Source organism: Ornithorhynchus anatinus, chromosome X5 (genome assembly GCF_004115215.2).
Source record: "Ornithorhynchus anatinus isolate Pmale09 chromosome X5, mOrnAna1.pri.v4, whole genome shotgun sequence".
Classification (NCBI taxonomy): domain Eukaryota; kingdom Metazoa; phylum Chordata; class Mammalia; order Monotremata; family Ornithorhynchidae; genus Ornithorhynchus; species Ornithorhynchus anatinus.
In genome coordinates, this window is record NC_041753.1 from 11343532 (window position 1) to 11363780 (window position 20249).

The 20249-nt window shown below is 42.0% G+C and overlaps 1 protein-coding gene across 1 annotated transcript in view; it reads right to left on the reverse strand.

The window, feature by feature from the left end:
* Window positions 1-312: 312 nt before the first annotated feature.
* The window catches only part of TDRD7 (tudor domain containing 7), a 38522-nt gene continuing 18585 nt past the window's right edge, over window positions 313-20249 (reverse strand). Inside the window, exons 10-17 of the mRNA XM_039910895.1 lie at window positions 19301-19503; window positions 18088-18222; window positions 17713-17799; window positions 11767-11901; window positions 10392-10502; window positions 7413-7906; window positions 5017-5177; window positions 313-731 (exon numbers count right to left, since the gene is read on the reverse strand). Of these exons, the coding sequence (XP_039766829.1) occupies window positions 505-731; window positions 5017-5177; window positions 7413-7906; window positions 10392-10502; window positions 11767-11901; window positions 17713-17799; window positions 18088-18222; window positions 19301-19503 (1553 nt within the window). The 3' untranslated portion in view covers window positions 313-504. The remainder of the gene's footprint in view (window positions 732-5016; window positions 5178-7412; window positions 7907-10391; window positions 10503-11766; window positions 11902-17712; window positions 17800-18087; window positions 18223-19300; window positions 19504-20249) is intronic.

Here is a 20249-nt window from a genome sequence, read left to right on the forward strand (position 1 = left end):
TTCTGTAAAAACTCTCCCAAGTGTTTAGCACAGTGGTCCACACAATAAATACAACTGGTTGTACACTTGTTGTTTGCAGAGAATATGTCTACCAACTCTGTTATATTATGCTCTCCCAAGGGCTTAGTACATTGCTAAGCCCTCAATAAATATATTTGATTGATTAATAAGTGGGGCCCTAGATTTTCATTTTAGGCAGGGCTCCAATTTTAAACATAAGCAGAAAAGGAGTACTCAATTGTGGAGAGGTCATGGTGATGGTAGTGACATTTACTTATTGATCATAAAGCTCAGAAAAAAAAGCAAATTGTCTTTTTTTAATTTTGAGAAACAACCCTTTATTTTTCTACAGTATCATTCTAAAATGGCTATAATTAACAAAGCAAAGAAGTCATGTAAAACTTTCTAAAACGAACTAGAAAATCAGTCATTTTCTTTTTTCTAAAACCTGAACCTTGTTGTATGACCACATTTCCAGCTCCTTTTAGCTGCTGAACTTAGTTTTCATGGTTTGCGAGCTTTTTTAGTTTCTCTATCACTTTCTAACATCAAGTCATGAATCCAGATCTCATCACCTGATTGTGATCTCTCTATTAGGAATACCACTAATTTTTGTTCTAAAGAAGTTTTGCTTTCATCTGATACCTCCACCAGTGCTGACATAGATTTATTCTCAACATGACATCGAAACAATACTGAAGTCTCTTCAGTCCATTTATCATGTTTCACTCCTGGGAAAAACAGAAAGCATTTTAAAAGATATTAATATATATTGAAACCTTATTCTTTTTTGGAATTTACTGCACATCTTTCACCTTCATTTGCACATCTTGCTAAACATCCCAAAATACAAATACACATTTAAAAAAACCCACTTCCCACTTCCTTCTCAATTATAGGAATTTTTTTTTTTGGATGGGGCTATGGGTTTCTTATACAACACCGCTACCTTTAGCCACCCAGTTGGGCAGTGGGCATGTGGAAAAAACAAACAGATGGATGTGGAATATTAATCAGCACTTGCAAACCAATTTAGTACCTAAAATAATTTCCCTTACTCCATTAGGGTAAGCAGGTAGGCAAATCTGTGTACTCATTCCAAATTAAATATAGCCCTGCCCCACAATGCTCTTAGTCCAGACTCAGGACAAACAATATCTTGTGTAAAAATTTTCAATTTACATCTTTTCATTTTTCCCCAACCCTGAAGAAAATCAACCATTTTAAACTACAGCTTCTTGGAAATAAATATACTCAATACAAATGTGATTGCTTGTACTTCTGATCAGTTGTATCTTCCAATAATAATATTCCAGCTGTAACCCAGGTGTCGACCACCCCACAACACCTGGACCCAAGGGATATGAACAACATTCAATTACCTCAGCCTATGTGTGCCAAGTCCAGCATTATATCTCACCACTGTGGGTAAGTCACTTCCCTCCCAACCTCCTACTCATGCTCCCAGCATCTCTCCTAATCCCCACCCACTGGCTTCGGTTTCCCCCCTCATTCCCCATCAATTTTTTGTTGTTGGAAGAGGAGTGGGTGCAGGTGTTTTAAGAAGATGTGAAAGGATGGGGCCGGGGGAGAGGGGGTGGATTTTCAAAGCAAGAGAGAGATCTCTGCAGCAAGTACAGCCATGGTTTCTGGCACGTCCCTTGGCTACTGCCTCAAAGGTACACCTCGAGGATTATATCTCAACAGGGGCAGCATCTATAGTGGCTAGAGGCTCAGCTCAGGGCTGGTGTCCAGGGCCATTGGGCACCTTTGAAATCTGGGAGCAGACTGTGTACTGGGGTAGCCCTTTTCTGCTTTTCTCTGACTCCAACAATACCACTACTGCCATCTCTCACTCTCTCTACTTGCCCCAGAAAGGTCAGAGAGAAGGGAGAGGAGCAAGTGTCCAAGGAAGGATGTTGAGAGTACAAAGCTACCAGGTTTACTTTGGTTAGTTCTAGCTAGACTCCAGCTAGTAAACCTGAGGGAGTACAAACACTTCTTAAAAGCTTGGATTTCAACCCCTAAAATCCACCCTTTCCTCTCCATCAACACTGCTACCACGTTAATAGAATCACTCATCCTAGATTACTGCATCAGCCTCCTTGCTGACCTCCCAGCGTCCTGTCTTTCCCCACTCCAGTCCATACTTCACTCTGCTGCCCAGATCAGTTTTCTACAAAACGTTCTGGACATGTCACCCCGCTCCTCAAAAAACTCCAATGGTTGCCTATCCACGACCGTATCAAAGAAAGCTCCTTTCCATTGGCTTTAAAGAACTCCATCACTTTGCCCACCTCCTACCTCACCTTGCTTCTCTCTTTATACAACCAAGCCTGCACACTTCACTCCTCTAGTGCAAACCTTCTCACTGAGCCTCGATCTCGCCTGTCTCACCGTCGACCCCTCACCCATATCTTGCCTCTGGCCTGAAATGCCCTCCCTTCTCTAATCTTACAACCACTCTCCCCCACTTCAACGCCTTATTGAAGGCACATGGCCTCCAAGAGGGCTTCCCAGGCTAAGTCCCAATTTTCCTCATCTCCCACTCCTTTCTGTATTGTCCTGACTTGCTCCCTTTGTTCTTCCTCTCTCCCAGCCCCAAAATGCTTATTTACGTATCCGTATCTTATTTATTTGTATTGCTGTCTCTCTCCCCTACTCTAGATTGTGAGCTCGTTATGGGCAGGGAATGTCACTATTTATTGTTGTATTGTTCTTTCCCAAGTGCTTAGTACAGTGCTCTGCACACAGTAAGTGCTCAATAAATATGTTTGAATGAATGAATGAATGAATATGCTAAATGAATTTCTGGTCCTGCTTCCTTTGGGTTGCTGATTCATATTTTGATCGTCACTCAGTTTACATATATTTGCAGTTTCCCCATGGATCTAGAGGAAAATGGAATTGTTCAGCACTAGTGCAGGTTCCAAATTATCCAGCCACTCAAGTGCTTCCCTGCTACATGGTTGTCACTGTCATGGGCTGAAGTCAAAGACGAGCCTCAGCTAGCCAGTCCGTGCCATCCCTTTCTGATCCACCCTGTTACTGCTCCTGAGTAGCCCCAGTACTAGAAGTAACCTGTTCATCTGCCAAATGTTGTGCCAAACACAACAGCTAGGGTATTTTTAACTTTGGAATAGTGGTAATGCAGGCTGAGCCTGGGCCCAATTGATGGGCTTCAATCAATAGTATTTATTGAGCACTTACTGTGTAAAGAGGATACTTTAAGCACATTTTAAAATGTGCTTCACATCTCCTGAGCCTCTGCACCCCACCCCAGCTCTCAATAAAGCACCTTCTATTGCTAAGGTCAATAGGTAACTAGCCTAGGGAGACCTAGCACTGGGAGGAGGCTAATGGGCTATTACAGCATTAGGCTTCTTGAGACAGTTCGTGCAGTTAAGCCTCTCAGAGACAGGAGATGTTGAATAGCACAGACAATCCCCACAGATGACACCCAAATCTACGTCTCCTCCCCGTTCTCTCCCCCTCCCTCCAGGCTCATATCTCCTCCTGCTTTCAGGACATCTCCCCCTGGATGTCTGCCTGCCACCTAAAACTCAACATGTCCAAAACTGAGTTCCTTCTCTTCCCACCCAAACCCCGTCCTCTCCCTGACTTCCCTGTCACTGTGGACGGTACTACCATCCTTCCAGTCTCACAAGCCCACAACCTTGGTGTCATCCTTGACTCTGCTCTCTCATTCATTCCACACATCCAATCTGTCACCAAAACCTGCCAGTCTCACCTTCACAAAATCGCCAAGATCCGCCCTTTCCTTTCCATCCAAACTGCTACCTTGTTGGTACAATCTCTCATAATATCCAGACTGGATTATTGCATCACCCTCCTTTCTGATCTTCCATCCTCCTGTCTCTCCGTGCTCCAGTCTATTCTTCATTCTGCTGCCCGGGTTATCCTTCTACAGAAACGCTCTGGGAATGTCACTCCCCTCCTCAAAAGCCTCTAGTGGTTGTCCATCAACCTTCGCATCAAGTAAAAACTCCTCCCTCTTGGCTTCAAAGACCTCCATCACCTCACCCCCTGCTACCTCTCCTCCCTTCTCTCTTTCTACTGGCCAGCCCATGCACTTCGCTCCTCTGCCGCTCACCTCCTCATGGTCCCCCATTCACGCCTGTCCCGCCGTCGACCCTTGGCACACGTCTGACTGCTGTCCTGGAATGCCCTCCCTCCTCACTTCTGCCAAACTAACTCTCTTTCCCTCTTCAAAGCCCTACTGAGAGCTCACCTCCTCCAGGAGGCCTCCCCAGACTAAGCCCTCCCCTTTCCCTCTGCTCCTCCTCCCCTTCCCCTCAGCACTTGTGCATTTTTGCATATATTACTCTATTTATTTTGTATATATATATATATATATATATATATATATATATGATTCTATTTATCTTGATGGCATTGACAACTGACTACTTGTTTTGTTTTGCTGTCTGTCCCCCCACTTTTAGACTGTGAGCCCGTTGTTGGGCAGGGATTGTCTTTATCTGTTGCCAAATTGTACATTCCAAGCACTTAGTACGGTGCTCTGTACATAATAAGTGCTCAATAAATACGACTGAATGAACGAATGAATGAATTTCTGGTACTGTGGCCACGACTAATGTTATGTTCAAATTAGCTGGAAAATTTTCAAATGGTGTAAAAGAAAACAGCTTGAACTGATAGCTGTGAATCATATATCAATGTTATTTCAAGCCCTGCAAAAAGTCATGTTATATACTTTTTGCACGGCAATATATACATGTGTGACCTTGGGCAAGTCATAACTTCTCTATACCTCAGTTACCTCATCTGTAATAAATATGGATTAAGAGTGTAAGCCCCATGCGGGACAGGGACTATCTATGTCCAACCTGATTAACTTGTATCTGCTCCAGCACTTAGAACAGTGCTTGGCACATAGTAAGTGCTTAACAAATGCTATAATTATTATATAGTATATATAATTACATATTATATTACACATACACACAAACACAAACATATATATCAATCTACCTGCTAGCTGAGCGGTGATAGCTTGAAATGGCAGCTCTCGGAATTTATTTATAAGAGGCTGCACTTTTCTGATGCTGACCAGTTCATGTTTACCGTAGTCCAACTCGTATACAGATATTAGCTCATTTTTCATATATCTCTTTAATATCACTCTGTACCACCTAAAGTTTGAAAAGGAGAAAGGGAGAAAAATTTGCTTTATATAACTATTTCAATATTAAAGCAAATACAATTTTATGAAGAACATAAAATTATTGAAAAACAAAGGGTCAGATTGACAGAACGCTTCTTTACTCATGTTATAAAATGCAGTTACAGACATCAGAATTTGATCTTATTTCTTCACAGGCTTGTAGTAGCAACCCTTGCTGTTTGAGTCAAGGCAGGGATTGGAGATTCAAGGAGACATGGGTTTTATGAGATTTTACAAAAATGTAATTGGGGGAGTAGGGGGATCAGGTTTTAATTTTTAAATGTGGGTAAAAATAATACTTAAATTTCAGGCTTGTTAATTTTTATGTACAACATTCATTTGACAAGTGTTTCTGCAAGAGAAAAAATGACATATATGACTAAACAAATGCTTGACATTGCAATTACGTTGCCATTTATTGCAATGCTAAAACAACTTTGCTTAATTTGGAGTATTGGTCTCTAGTACCCTTAAAACTCTATCAAATATAAGTTATTGAATGAGGTGGGGTTTGTTTTAATTGGAGCAAGAATTAGTATTCACAAAAGATAGCCAAAAACTTTCCTTAGGTGCCAGTTACTTAAGAAAACTACAGTCTTTAAAGGTGGGGAGAAGGAAAATCACCAGGGAAAAAATATATGTGATGCCGAATCATTCAAAAATCATATTGTGAAAAACACCCATTTCTTATCTAACACAGGGGTTGCTTTCTGGCAGAACCTTGGGTATAGGCAAGCTCTCATCTTAGTACCATGTCCAACTCTGCATGCATGCACATAACCATGGTGTTTTTTTTTTGACCCTGCATCATGTTGTACCAGGCAGACAGCATTGCTGGAAGAAAGTTTCCTAATCATGTTCTATCCAAAACACATAATGAAAACACATACTCTGGCAGAACTGAGTGCTGCATTTATTCTAAGAAGAAGGAGTGGATATAGACAATTTGTCACAAAAATGTGCTAAATCAATTTAAGATAACTGTTGTTGAATGAATATTGATTTGTAAATCCTAAACTTTCCTCAACGTTTTCATTGCCAAAGTTCACTTCTTAAAAAGAAAAAGTCAGGAGGTAGAAATGGGGACAAACCCAGAAATCCATATCCTACCTGTAAACAAAGATTTTAACCTACAGATAGGTTGACTATATTGCACGATTTTAAAAGAAATGTTGCAGGCATATTGTCTGGTGCTGAAAAACTATAATAGTGATGATAATAATAATGACAATAGTACTAATGATACTGATTATTTGTGGTAAGCCAAGCGCACTATACTAAGTGCTAGAATAGAAACAGACTCCTGGTTCAAGCGTTTGTCAAATCCCACCATGACTACTGCATCAGCCTCCTCGCTGACCTCTACGCCTCCAGCCTCTCCCTCTTGTAGTTGATACTTCACTCGGCTGCCCGGATCATTTTTCTAAAATCTGTTGAGTGCACATCTCCCCAGTATTCAAAAACCTTCAATTGCTGTCCATCCATTTTCACATCATACAGAAACTCCTTACCATTGGCTTCAAGGCACTTAATCAGCTCTCCCCATCCTACATATCCTTGTTTATATATCATTCACACACTTCACTTCTGCAACTGAACCTTAATATCATCTTTCTCAACACTGAGCTCATGTCCTCCCCCTACCGTTTTTTTAAGAAGTGAACTTTGGCAATGAAAATGTTGAGAAAAGTTTAAGATTTACAAATCAATTCTCATTCTACAACAATTATCAAGTTGATTTAGCACATTTTTGTGACAAATTATCCACTCCTTCTAGTAGGATAAATATAGCACTCAGTTCTGACAGAGCATGTGTTTTCACTATGTGTTTTGGATGGAACATGATGGCAGAATTAGGAAACTTCCTTCCTAATTAGGGAACTCCCTCCCCCTTCATATCCAGCAGACCACCACTCTCCCCATCTTCAAATCCCTACTAAAATCAGAGCTCCTCCAAAATGTCTTTCTTTACTTATTCAGGAAAGCTGCACATCATGATGTTTTCTAAGTTTAGTAACAGTAACCACTCAAGTTCTCAATATTGCCCAGTCCTACATTTTACCAACCCAGTCTCTGAAGATTTAGAAGCTTCTTTACATGGAATTCAAAATTTAACAATGTTGACTGCTATACTACCACTGTTGAGAACTGCTGGCTGCATCTCTCCAGGACAGACTTGAAATTTTTATATGAGAATACTTACTTATTTCTCACTTGGGCAGCATACAAAGCACCTTGTTCAAATTGTATGCTTATTTCTCCTGTCTTGCTGTAAAACTGAATCATTTCTTCCATCAAAGCCTTCAGCTTAGGTACCTCTTTCAAAAGTTGGATAACAAAATGGCCAGGATGGCAGGCCACTGAAATGAAGATATCCACATATTCACCAGGCTTTGGCAAAGATATGCAAGGTGGCAGATGCACAGCCGATGATTTCATTTGGGGGTTTGAAACAGGCATTATGACTGGATCAGGTAGATTTGGACGAGAAGCCAGGCCAGATTTAGTGGAATTGTCACTTTGGTCATTCTTAGCAATATTTTCACTTGATGTTACGCCCAAAGATGAATCACATTGATGTTTCCATATGTCTTCTGCTATCACTTGACATTTAATACTACCTTGAAATTTTACGGAAAGTTTAGACACAAATAGGTAGATGTGAATAATTCCTTTGGGTTCATCCAGTTTCATCACCTTGAGGGAAAAAAAATGAAATTAACCGGGATGGCACAGTTTTGCAAGGTAAAGAAAGTGTGATTCACAGAATTAACAAGTGTGGCACAAGTTCTTGGGTAAAACCTCAGACAAGGTTCCTCCTCCCCTCCCTGCACTGGTCAAAGTTGAGACCACTCTGTTGGGACTCAGTTCTGGAGAGAGTGGATGCCAATCAGATACTTGTCTTATGCTGTCGAGTCATCGCCGACCTATAGTGACGCCATGGGCACATCTATCCCAGAATGCCCAACCTCCATTTGCAATCATTCTGGTAGTGTATTCATAGAGTTTTCTTTGTAAAAAATACGGAAGTGGTTTACTATTGCTTCCTTCCATGCAGTAAATTTGAGTCTTCACCTTCGACTCTCTCCCATGCTGCTGCTACCCAGCACAGGTGAGTTTTGACTTGTAGCAGATTGCCTTCCACTTCGTCGCCACTGCCCAAGCTAGGAATGGAATGGGTATGCCACTGCTTGACTCTCCTTCCCACAGTCAAGACTGGTAGAGTACTGGAAACTCTTCAGGTGTGACCCTGAGAGGGGAAACAGAAACTACCAAGTGTCTACTGAGGAAGCGTAGGCCTGCCCAGGGATATGGCCAACAGTTCTTTGGGGTAGAGCAGCTATTCCTTGACTTTGGAGGCCACATCTTTCAAGGGATTATGGACCTTCTCTTGTGTAGAGTCAGACGGCTTCCTCAACTTCTAGGAGCCTCTCAGGTAACCAACCTGGCCACTCCAATGGTAAGTTCCTCCCTGGGACAGAATCACTACTGAATACAATGATCCAGTACTTCCTCAGGAAAATTATTTTAAAGAAGAAACTAAAGAGATAGCTATCATGTAACTGAATTTCTCCAGAGATAAAGTAGCAGCATTAAACCACAAAAAACGTTTCCTAATTCTATTTCACACACTTAACTAAGTTAGAACAGGGAGGATAAATTATTCCATTAGAATAATAATTATGGTATTTGTTAAGTGATTACTATGTGACAGGCACTGTACTAAGTGCTGGAGTGGATACAAGCCACTCAGGTTGGACACAGTCCCTGTCCCATGTGGGGTTTACAGTCTCAATCCCCATTTTACAGATGAGGTAACTGAGGCACAGAGGAAGTGAAGTGACTTGCCCAAGGTCACACAGCAGACAAGTGGCAAAGCCAGGATTGGAACCCATGACCTTCGGACTCCCAGGTCTGTGCTCTATCCACTATGCCATGCTGGATAATAATAATGGTATTTGTTAAGCGCTTACTATGTGCCAAGCACTGTTCTAAGCACTGGGAAACTACTCTAGAATCTATGGGGAGAAGAGACCAAAAGCCCATATACTTTAAAGGAAGACCCACAATATGTTTAATAGAAAAACATACTAGGCATCAGACGTGTTAAGAAAAATGATTGCTCTGAAATACTGAAAGGCATTTGAGAAGATTTAATATCTACTTAACCATTTCTGCATCCAGGAGGCTAGCCTATATACAATCACACATTCAATAAGGTTTAATGTCTGAGAAAGAAGAAAGGGCAGGTTCCTTCTACTAGAATAATAATAATAATTATAATAATTGTGGCATTTGTTAAGCACTTACTATGTGCCAAGCACTGTTCTAAGATTTGGGGTAGATACAAGACAACCCGGCCCCACATGGGGCTTATAAAGTAGGAGAGAGAACAGATCTTGAATCCTCATTCTGCAGATGAAGGAACTGAGGCACAGAGAGGTTAAATGGCTTGCCCAAGGTCACACAGCAGACAAGTGTCAGAACCCATACTGAAATCCAGGTCCTCTGACTCCCAGGCCCATGCTCTTTCCATTAGGCCACACTGCTTTTAATCTCTGGAGACCAAATCAATCAATCAATCGACAGCATTTATGGAGTACCTAATGGATGCAGAACACTGAACTAAGCAATTGGGAGAGTGCAATACTCCAATGGGAAGAAAGGAGAAAGGGAGAGAAGGTCCCCAAGGCCATATTGAGTTGTCTTGGGGGGAAACCTGCATTTTGCCTCCATGGTCACAAAAATCCAAATTTCTAATTCCCAGCCTCAAAACCCATTCAAAAGTGGTGTGCCAGCCACAAAATTCATGCCACTCTTGCCACCTCTGACTGCCATCCTTTATTTCTCAGGAAAGTGTGTGGAAGGGATCATGCCTGGAGATCTCTGCTTCTGACGACTGGTCCCTAGCCCAAACATCCACAGGAATGGAAATGTGTTGCTGGGAGCATGTGCCTACATCTGCCCCATTTTTGAATTAATCCAAGAATGAACAGTAAGATTGCAGGGGCTGCCAGAAGCAGCTGGGAGGGGCCACATGCTGGCTGAAAGCCCATGATTGTCCCATGTTGCTTTAAGAGAACATTTCTCATGGAATTAGAATATAAATTTTCCTTAGTTTTAAGAGATGCTACAAACATTAAAAAAAATATGCGATGAAGTAATCAGATAAGCCACCAACCTTAATTCTAATATCAGGGCGATCCAAAACCATCTCTTTTAACCAAGTAACAGCCTCTTCAGTCCACATTTTATTAGTAAGTTTAATATCTGATAAACAGCACTTCAGGGCCTGAACATACAATTAAGATTGCAAATTAAAAGCATTGTCTAGAGGTCACAATGCAATTTCTCACATATCAGATGTTCTCCAGATAGGAAATCATCAAGGGGGAATCCAGAGGTAAACAAATCAATTTATACACAGTATTTCTTCAAAAATCTCTAACATTTATTGTCTAAGTAGTTAGTGATGAAACCTTTAGTACATATGACATAACCTTGTTATGTTGAGTTATTTACTAATGTCAATATACTCTACGACAATACCTTATGATATTTCAAGGAGTAAATATTCAAAAATTGTAAGAAGCATTGAATTGTTTTGGGTGCAAAAAGGGGTATCCTCAAGATTTTTTACAGTCAACGTCTCCTGAGCTTTGAATAATGGTGATCAACAGAAACAAACTCAGAATGTTAAGAGGAAAACATTTCTAAGTAGGAATTTGACCAATTATATATTTGAGTATAATGGCTCAAAACTGGATAGATTATCTCTGAGCTCTCGCTGGCTTTTAAAAATATGGTATTTGTTAAGTGTTTACTATATGCTAAGCACTGGGGTAGATACAGATTAATCAGATTGGACACAGCCCTTATCCCACATGGGGCTCATAGTCTCAATCCCCATTTTACAGAAGAGGTAACTGGGGTACAGTGATGTGAAGTGACTTGCCCAAGGTCACAGAGCAGACAGGTGGTGGAGCCGGGATTAGAACACAGGTCCTTCTGACTCCCAGGTCCTTGTTCCATCCACTAGGCCATTCTGCTTTGTCTTTAAGCACTCTTTCAAGGAATCACAATTTCAACTTTAATGCTAGAGTTTCTTACAATTGATTGTATCTATCGAGTGCTTACTGCGTTAGAGCACTGTACTGAGCACTTGAGAGAGTACAATATAACCGAGTTGGCAGACATGTTCCCCACCCACAACAAACTTACAGTCTACTCACTTCATAATTAGCAGGGGAAAAAATTATGCTGGTTTAAAAACACTTCTACTCATAATCTCATAATGCTTTCAGTTACTGAGAATGCATCCAAATTTCTCTCAGCCTGGTATATATTAAGGGCTCGCTAAATGCCAAGCACTGTGCTAATGTGCTGGGGTAGAGACATGATAACCATACCATCCCTTTTCCTCATGGCGCTCACAATCTAAGAGGTAGGGAGAGCAGGTACTTCATCCCCATTTTTCAGATGAGGAAACTGAGGCCCAAAGAGGTCAAGTAACATTGTCTAAGGTCAGGCAGTAAGCATATAATGGTATATGGTACCTGGGGTGGTATTTGAATCAGTTCTCGCACAAATAATTCTGGAATGTCTCTGAGATCTGTCACCAGTACAGATGCAACTTTGCCAGTATCCAGAAAGTGAACATCAACAGCTTGTGTCTTGTGAGTATTTGTTATCTGAAAGGAGAGGGAATATTCCACACATTAAGAAATACAATTCCCAAAGCCCTCGGAATATTTTACAGTGAAATACATACCTACAAAGCACCAGAAATTAGTTCAGTTAACATTTAGATTCTCCATCAATTACTTAAGGCATTGTGAACAGGTGCTTTCTGGGGATCTATCAATCAATGATATTTATCGAATGCCTACTGTGTGCACATCTTGTACACTTAGAGTACAAAACAACAGAGCTGGTAGACATGATCTCTGCCCACAAGGGGCTTACAGTCTTAGGCAGAGAGACGAGACAGACATTAAAATAAATTATGGATCAGAGAAATGGGAGAGTATAAAGATGTGAATATAAGTACTGTGGGACTGGGACTGGGGTGAGTACTGACGGGGTTTTAGTGGGTACAGAACCAAATGTATAGGCAACACAGTCAGGGAAGGCCTCTTGAACAAGGTATCATTTTTGCGGGGTTTTGAAGATGGGGATAGTGGTGGTCTTTTAGATATGAAGGGTAAGAGAGTTCCAATCAGAGATGGAGGAAGTGAACGGGGGATGGCAAGAGAAATGAAATCGAGGTACAGTGAGTAGGCTGGAGTTGGGGGAGTAAAGTGTGCAGGCTGGGTTGTAGTAGGAGATCAGCGAAGTGAGGTAGGAAGGGGTGAGGTGATTTAGAGCCTTGAAGCCAATGGTAGGGGTTTGTGTTTGATGCGGAGTCAGATGTGTAACCATTGGAGGCTTCTGAGGAGTTGGGTGGTGAGTGCAAAATGATTTAAAAAAAAAAATGATCTGGGCAGAAGAGTGAAATATGGCCCAGAGGGAGGAGAGGTTGGAGGCAGGGAGGTCAGCAAGGAGGCTGATAAAGGATGTAGTTGAGGTCATATAGGACAAGAGCTTGGACCAGGAGGGTAGCAATTTGTATAGAAAAGAAGAGATGAATTCTAGGATGTTGTGAAGGTAGAACCAACAAGAATGGGGGACCAAATGATTAAGTGGGTTGAAAGAGATAAATTAGTCCAAAATTATGGATTTGTGGAACAAGGAGGGTAGTAGTGTTGTCTGTAGTGATGGGACAGCCAAGGGGAGGAGAAGGTTTGAGTGGGACAGTGAGGAGCACTGCATTAAGTACTGGGAAAGAAATGCACAGATGAGATGCAGACATAGTCCTTGGCCTCCCTAAGGGGACTCACAATCTAAGAACATTGAGAGAAGGAAAGGGAAAGGGATCGATGACAGACACTAAAGGAAAGATCAACAAAAATACAGAAGACTAGGATGAGCGTAAACACAAAAAAAGCAGCAGGAATTCAGGTTCCTCGCAGCTCAGACCAGTTACAGAAGTCGCGGCTGCAGTCGTGATGATGACCTGCTCAATGTTCAAGAAGTTAAGAACTTCCTGGGCTAGACCAGGAGCACTAGTACAATTAATCAATCAATGGTATTCATTACACTCTCCCAAGCACTTAGTACAGTGCCCTGCACATAATAAGCACTCAATAAATACCACTGATGATAATAACAACGATGATGATAATGACGACAACTGAGTGCTTACTGTGTGCCGAGTTCTGTACTAAGTACTTGGGAAAGTACACTACAACAAAGTTGGTAGACACAATCTCTGTCCACAAGGGGCTTATAATCAATCTACAGGGGGAGACAGACAGTAAAATAGATTAGGGATAGAGGAAATGGCAGAGTGCAAGAATATTTATGTAAGTTTTGTGGGGCTAGGGTGAGTCTCTAAGTAACTTAAGGGGTATACAGCCAAGCTCAGAGTCAGCAGAGGGGAAAGTGGATGGGGCAAAAAAAGGTTTAGTGTGGGAAGGCCTCTTGGAGGAGATGTGATTTTAGGAAGGCACAGTGCTCTGCACACAGCAAGCCCTCAATAAATACCATTAGTAGTAGTAGCTTTTATTAAGTGTTTAATGTGTGCAGAGCACCACTCCAAGTGCTGAAAAAGAGCACACAGGTGGGAATTAGAAGCCAGATTGCAAGGAAGATGTCAACAGTTTGCTTTTAAACATGTTGAGTTTGAGGTACCAAGTAGAGGTGTCCTGGAGAAAGGAGGAAATATAATTGCAGTCAACTTTTTACAATTTCGCAGCCCCCAATTGGAGTAGCTCTTGTGTTCTTCATCCAGTCAAGTTTCTTTTAAATGTACTTGACAAATATTAACTCACTGGAATTCAATTTCTTAGTAGAGTCCTACACATCACAAAGATCTATGACAATGATCAAGTAATGCACCATGATAAAAGAATCCCATATAATTAGAAGTGATCTCTACTTTAACTCCCCCACCCCCCCAAAAAATAATAATAATGTTGGTATTTGTTAAGCACTTACTATGTAAAGAGCACTGTTCTAAGCGCTGGGGTAGATAGAGGGTAATCAGGTTGTCCCACATGAGGCTCACAGTTAATCCCCATTTTACAGATGAGGTAACTGAGGCACAGAGAAGTTAAGTGACTTGCCCACAGTTACAGAGCTGACAAGTGGCAGATCCGGGATTCGAACCCATGACCTCTGACTCCCAAGCCCGGGCTCTTTCCACTGAGCCACACAACAAAGAGGCAACCAGTTTTTGGTAGCCATTATTTCTGGAATCCAAGATTATTCCTGGCTCATTTCTAGAGTTGGAAGTCAAGAGCAGGGATCGGGTCTACCAACTCAATTGTACTACATTTTTCCAAGCACTTAGTACAGTGCTCTGCATACAGTAAGTGCTCAGGACATACCAATGACTGATTGATTGAATAAAAGAGCATACAGACAGTTCTCCAGGAATTCTGAAGTTGCATTCTGGAAAAATTCATTCATTCATTCATTCATTCATTCAATTGTATTTACTGAGAGTTTACTGTGTTCTAAGCACTTGAAAAAGTACAATACAATTGAGTTGGTAGACCTGATCCCCTCCTTTGGCTTCCCAGCTCTAGAAATGGCCCATCATCAGTTTTGGGAACTGCAAATACAACAGCAACTTTCCTGCCATCAGCAAGCTTATAGTCTGGGGGAGCCGGGGGGAGAAAGATATTAATATAAATAAATAAATTACAGATATGTACATAGGTCCTGTGGGACTGGGAGGAGGGAATGAACAAAGGCAGCAAGCTATGGTGATGCAGAGGAAGTGGGAGAAGAGGAAAGGGGGGCTTAGTCAGAGAAGGTCTCTTGGAGGATATATTCCCTCAATAAAGCTTTGAAGATGGGGAAAGTAATTGTCGGAATTGAAGAAGAAGGGCATTCCAGGCCAGGAGCAGGACATCAGTGAGCGGTCGGCAGCAAGATAGATAATATTGAGGCAGAGTGAAAAGGTTAGCATTAGAGGAGTGAAGTTTGTGGGCTGGGCTGTAGTAGGCAAGGTAGGAGGGGGCAAGGTGATTGAATGCTTTAAAACCAATGGTGAGGAGGTTTTGCTAGATGGGGAGGTGGATGGGCAACCACTGGAATTTCAGAGGAGTGGGGACATGTCCTGAGCTTTTCTGTAGAAAAATGAGTGGCGTATGGACTTGAGTGGGAAGAGACAGGGGGCTGAGAGGTGAAAAAGGAGGCTGATGCAGTAATCAAGGTGGGATAAGATGAGTGATTGTATTAACGTTGTGCCAGTTTGGATGGAGAGGAAATGGCAGCTTTTAGTGATATTGTAAAGGTGGGGACGACAGGATTTAGTGAGGGACTAAATTTGTGGGTTATACTTGACTTGTGAGACGAGTCAAGTATAACACCAAAGTTATGGGCTCGTGAGACAGGAAGGATGGTGATGCTGATTACAGTGATGGCCAAGTCAGAGGGAGGAGAGAGTTTGGGTGGGAAGCTAAGGAATTTTGTTTTGCACATGTTGAGTTTGAGGTGACTGGAGTACATCTAAATAGAGAGGCCTTGAAGGCAGGAGGAAATGTGAGACCGCAGATAGGGAGAGAGATCAGGGCTAGAGATGTAGATTTGGGTACCACCTGCATAAAGATGGTAGTTGAAGCCATGGGAGAGAATGAGTTCTCCCAGAGACTGTGTGTAGGTGGAGAATAGAAGAGGACCCAGAACTGACTCTTGAGGGACCCTCACACTCAGGGGGTGGGAGGCAGAGGAGCCAGCAAAAGAGACTTAGAATGAGTGACCACAGAGATAAGAGGAGAATCAGGAAAGGAGTGCCAGTGAAGCCAATGTTGGATAATGTTTCCAGGAGAAGGGGGTGGTCAACCGTGTTGAAGGCAGCTGAGAGGTCGAGAAGGATGAGGAAGGAGTAAAGGTTGTTGGATTTGGCAAAGAGATCATTGGTGACCTCTGAAGGGGCCATTTCTGTGGAGTGAAGGGGATAGAAGCCAAATTGGCAGGAATCAAGGAGAGAATTGGAGGAGAGGAAATGAGAGAATGGGTGTAGACAACTCACTCGAGTTTGGAGAGGAATGGTAGGAAGGAAATGGGGCAATAACTGAAGGGAGTGGTGGGGTCAAGGGAGGGGCTTTTTTAGGATAGAAGAGACATGAGACTGTTTGAAAGCAGGGGTGAAGAAGCCAGTGGAGAGTGAACAATTGAAGGTGGCTGTTAAGGAGGGAAGAAGGAGGGGGCAAATGTTTTGATAAGGTGCAAAGGAATGGGGTTGGATGCGCCGGTGGAGGGGGTGGATTTTGAGAGGATGCAGGAGATCTCTTCTAGAAATCCTGCTGGGAAAAATGGGAGAGTTAAAGAGGGGGCAGGAGGAGGGAGGGAGGGAGCAGGGGCCGGAGTGATTTTAGAGAAATTAAGCCTTATAGTGCCAATTTTCTTGATGAAGTTGGTGCCCAGGTCACTGGGGGCAAGGGATAGGGGAAGTGGGGGGGGGCAGGTCTGAGGAGGGAGTTAAATGTCTGGAACAACTGGTGAGGGCAATGGGCATGGGGGTCAATAAGGGTGGAGAAATAATTTTGCCTGGCAGAGGAGAGGGCAGAGTAAAAGCACCCAAGGATACACTTGAAGTGGACAAAGTTGGCCTGATATTTAGATTTCCTCCAGCAGCGCTCTGTGGCTTGTGAATGAGAGTGAAGGAAACAGATTGTGCATGCAATCCAGGGCTGTGGGTTAGTGGTACGAGATCGACGAAGGGATGGGGAGTGAATAAGTTAAGTTCAATAGAGAAGGTGGTGTTGAGAGGTGTCGATCTGGTCATCAAGAGAAGGTAGGTTGGGAATGGAGGCTAAGTGGGGAATGATGAGCTGAGAAAACTGGATGGGGTCAAATCATTGGCGTTCTCTTTGGGGGAATAGTATAGATTTATGGGGAGGAAGTGTGTGGGAGAGAAAGCAAGTGATGAGGTTGTGGTCAGATACAGAGATTTGAGTTAGCAAGGGTAGAGACTGAGCAATGGCTAGAGACGATGAGATTGAGTGTGCGTCCAAGTTGTTGAGTGGTAGAGGTGGGTTGGACCAGGAGATCAGAGGAGTTGAGTGATAGAAGGCGGGAAGCAGAAGGGTCACCAGGAACATCTATGTGTATATTGAAGTCCCCAAGGATCAATGAAGGCATAGAGAAAAAGAGAAGGAATGTGAAAAAGGGATCAAAATAGTTGAAGAAGTTGGAGGTGAGACTTGGGGGTGGTAGATGACAGCTACTAGAATGGTTGAAGGGGGGGGAGGGGACGAGGTGTGGCACTGGGGTCCGACTCCATACCCCTAAGTACCAGCCATTTCTTCTAACACCATTAAGTCATAAATCCAAATAGGCTCATGTGTTGGATGAAGGCTCCTTAATTCCCTAACAGCATTTTAGCCAAAGTGTGTAAGTGAAAATACATGTTCTGACAAAACTAAGTTTACAGTGCATTCCATTTTTACCTCCACCCGGTACATCTTCCTTTTGTTAACAAGCAAGCAGATTTTTCCACAAAATGGGAGGGAAATGAAGTACTTTGCTGACATCCTCTGGAAAACAAAAATGCAGAATATCATAACTATCCCCACCCCTGTAACAAAAGTCAGGCCTACTGCAAGACAGCTGTACACAATGAATGACAGCACTTTCTAATCAAAAACTACTTCTTCCACCATCCTTTAATCTATGCCCCATAAACAGCTTGCCCCTTAATTATAATCAGCACTGTTCAACCTGAAAGCTAAATACACACATACAGAATATTTGACCTTCACTGGTTTAATCAGCTTCTCACTAGCACTCATTTGACAAATTACATGTGTGAACTGGAAACCCACCTCATCCTTGAGATGAATTTCCAATTTATTCATAATTGTATTAAGCTTTGACAGGCCCTGACATGGCACCTGGAGGAATAGTATTCCATCAGCATTAATGTTGGTCACTCTTACATTTTCATATGTAAGATTTTCCTGCAATGAAAATAAAACAAATATGGAAATACAAAGTTAAATTCCTATTAGTAAGTTTAATTTAGTTAGTGCCACCACTTAGCTCTCTTTAAAAAGCCATTATTTCATGATATGCCAGTCTCCAGAATTTTTTTCTGACTCCTCTTTCCTCTTTATTCACCCCTACTTATGGTCTTAGCTTCACATATCTCACCTATCTTGTCACTAACCCCTTGCCCATGACCTTCCTCTGGCCAGGAATACTCTTTCCCCTGAATCATAAGGAGAAATTCTACTCCTCTAATCACAGCTTTCTACTGATTTTTGCTTTTATTTTATGTGTTGCATGTTTGTCCTCGTCTCTTAGCTGTTAATGATTTAGTGTTTCAGTGTGCCTCCCCAATGTGTCTGTCTCCAGTCCTTCCCGCCAACCACTTCATTTCTACAAGTGTTGAAGCATTCTAGGAGGTGAGCTGGATTTAAGGAAATGTCAAATTCATGAATGCATAATTTATATTTGTATAATGAAATCACCAAGCACTTTCCTCCTCATACAAATGAGGAATTAATATAAATAAATGAAAGATTAGAATTATTTTTAAATTCGATTTTTCTCACTGCAAACATTCAACAATAATAGTAATTATAATACTAATTGTGGTATTTGCTAGCACTTTCTATGTGCTGTGCTAAGCACTTGGATAGAATCAATCCAATCAGATAAGACACAGCCCCTGTCCCACATAGAGCTCACAGTCTAAAGGGGAAGGAGAACAGCTATTTCATCCCTGTTTTACAGATGAGAAAACTGAAGCACCGAGAAGTTAAGTCATTTACCCAAGATCACACACAGCAAGCAAGTGCTGGAACCAGGATTAGAGGCCAGGTCTCCTGACGCTCGGTCCTGTGCTCTTTCCAAGTTTTTTTTTTTTTAAGTTACCATTTACACACATGAATGGTAACTGAAAAAAACACTTTAAGAATTACAGATTATATTGTCAAACTGTTAAATAATGTGCTAAGTTTCTTCATCTGGTAATACTCTTTTCTCCTATAGTCAATACAGTGGGTAACAATAACAGTAAATGAGCCCTTGTACCTTAAGGGGATATTTCAATGTTTTGTCATACAGTTCCTTCAAACACAAAGCATTGATATTGACGTCCTCCTCTCCTGAAGTATCATAAAGGACAACAGGAGGAATATCAACATTTTCCAATATTTCTGCTACTACTATCTTTCCACAGATTTGAGACTCAAACATCTTCAATAAGGCAGGATGATTACTAAAATGTTCCAACCCTGAAAGAAATTGCAATTTTGAGAATAAATTTATTTTGCAAAGATGCTGCTAATCAAATAAAGATATATTCTGGCCAGGTTTTTGCAATTACACCAACTACTGCTACTACAAATTCAGTGTAATTTTCAAAAGTTTTAATTCGTAAAATGCTATGCATACATAAATATTTTCTGGTTCAGCTCTCCCCACTCCTCCCCCGGCTAACCCCAGCTTTTGTTCAAGTCACGAAGCCCCTGACCCTGCTCAAATCCCAGCAGAATAGGCAGAAAAAAGTCACAGCAGCTCAAATGGACCCCACGGAGCAGCTTTTGAGAAGCTGGAGCCTGGATGGGTACACCAAGAAATAAAAGACTGGAGTTGACAGAGAACAGCAAGAGAGGAGGTAATTAGGTCAAACCAGGTTGACTGCCCTCTGCCTGGGACAAGGAGGTGGAATCAGGGCTCAGGCATCTCTCTATCAAGATGTCGTTTTCCTGGCCCTCTCCTGCTGAAAACAGAACTTGAGTCCCTGGTCTATACACCCACATAAACACCCACACTCATACCCACATTGAATAACAGGGTGGCTAGGGAGCAGGGGTAGTTCCTAAAAACAATGGCATTGGAGGAGTGGAGGGAGAGGGGTTAGCTGGGATTCATTTACAGTATAACTTCTATTCCCTTTAGGGCTCAGTGGCTGGTTCCAGAAAGGGACCTAATTACATGCAAATGGATGGGAGAACACACCCCAAATGCCCCTGCATTT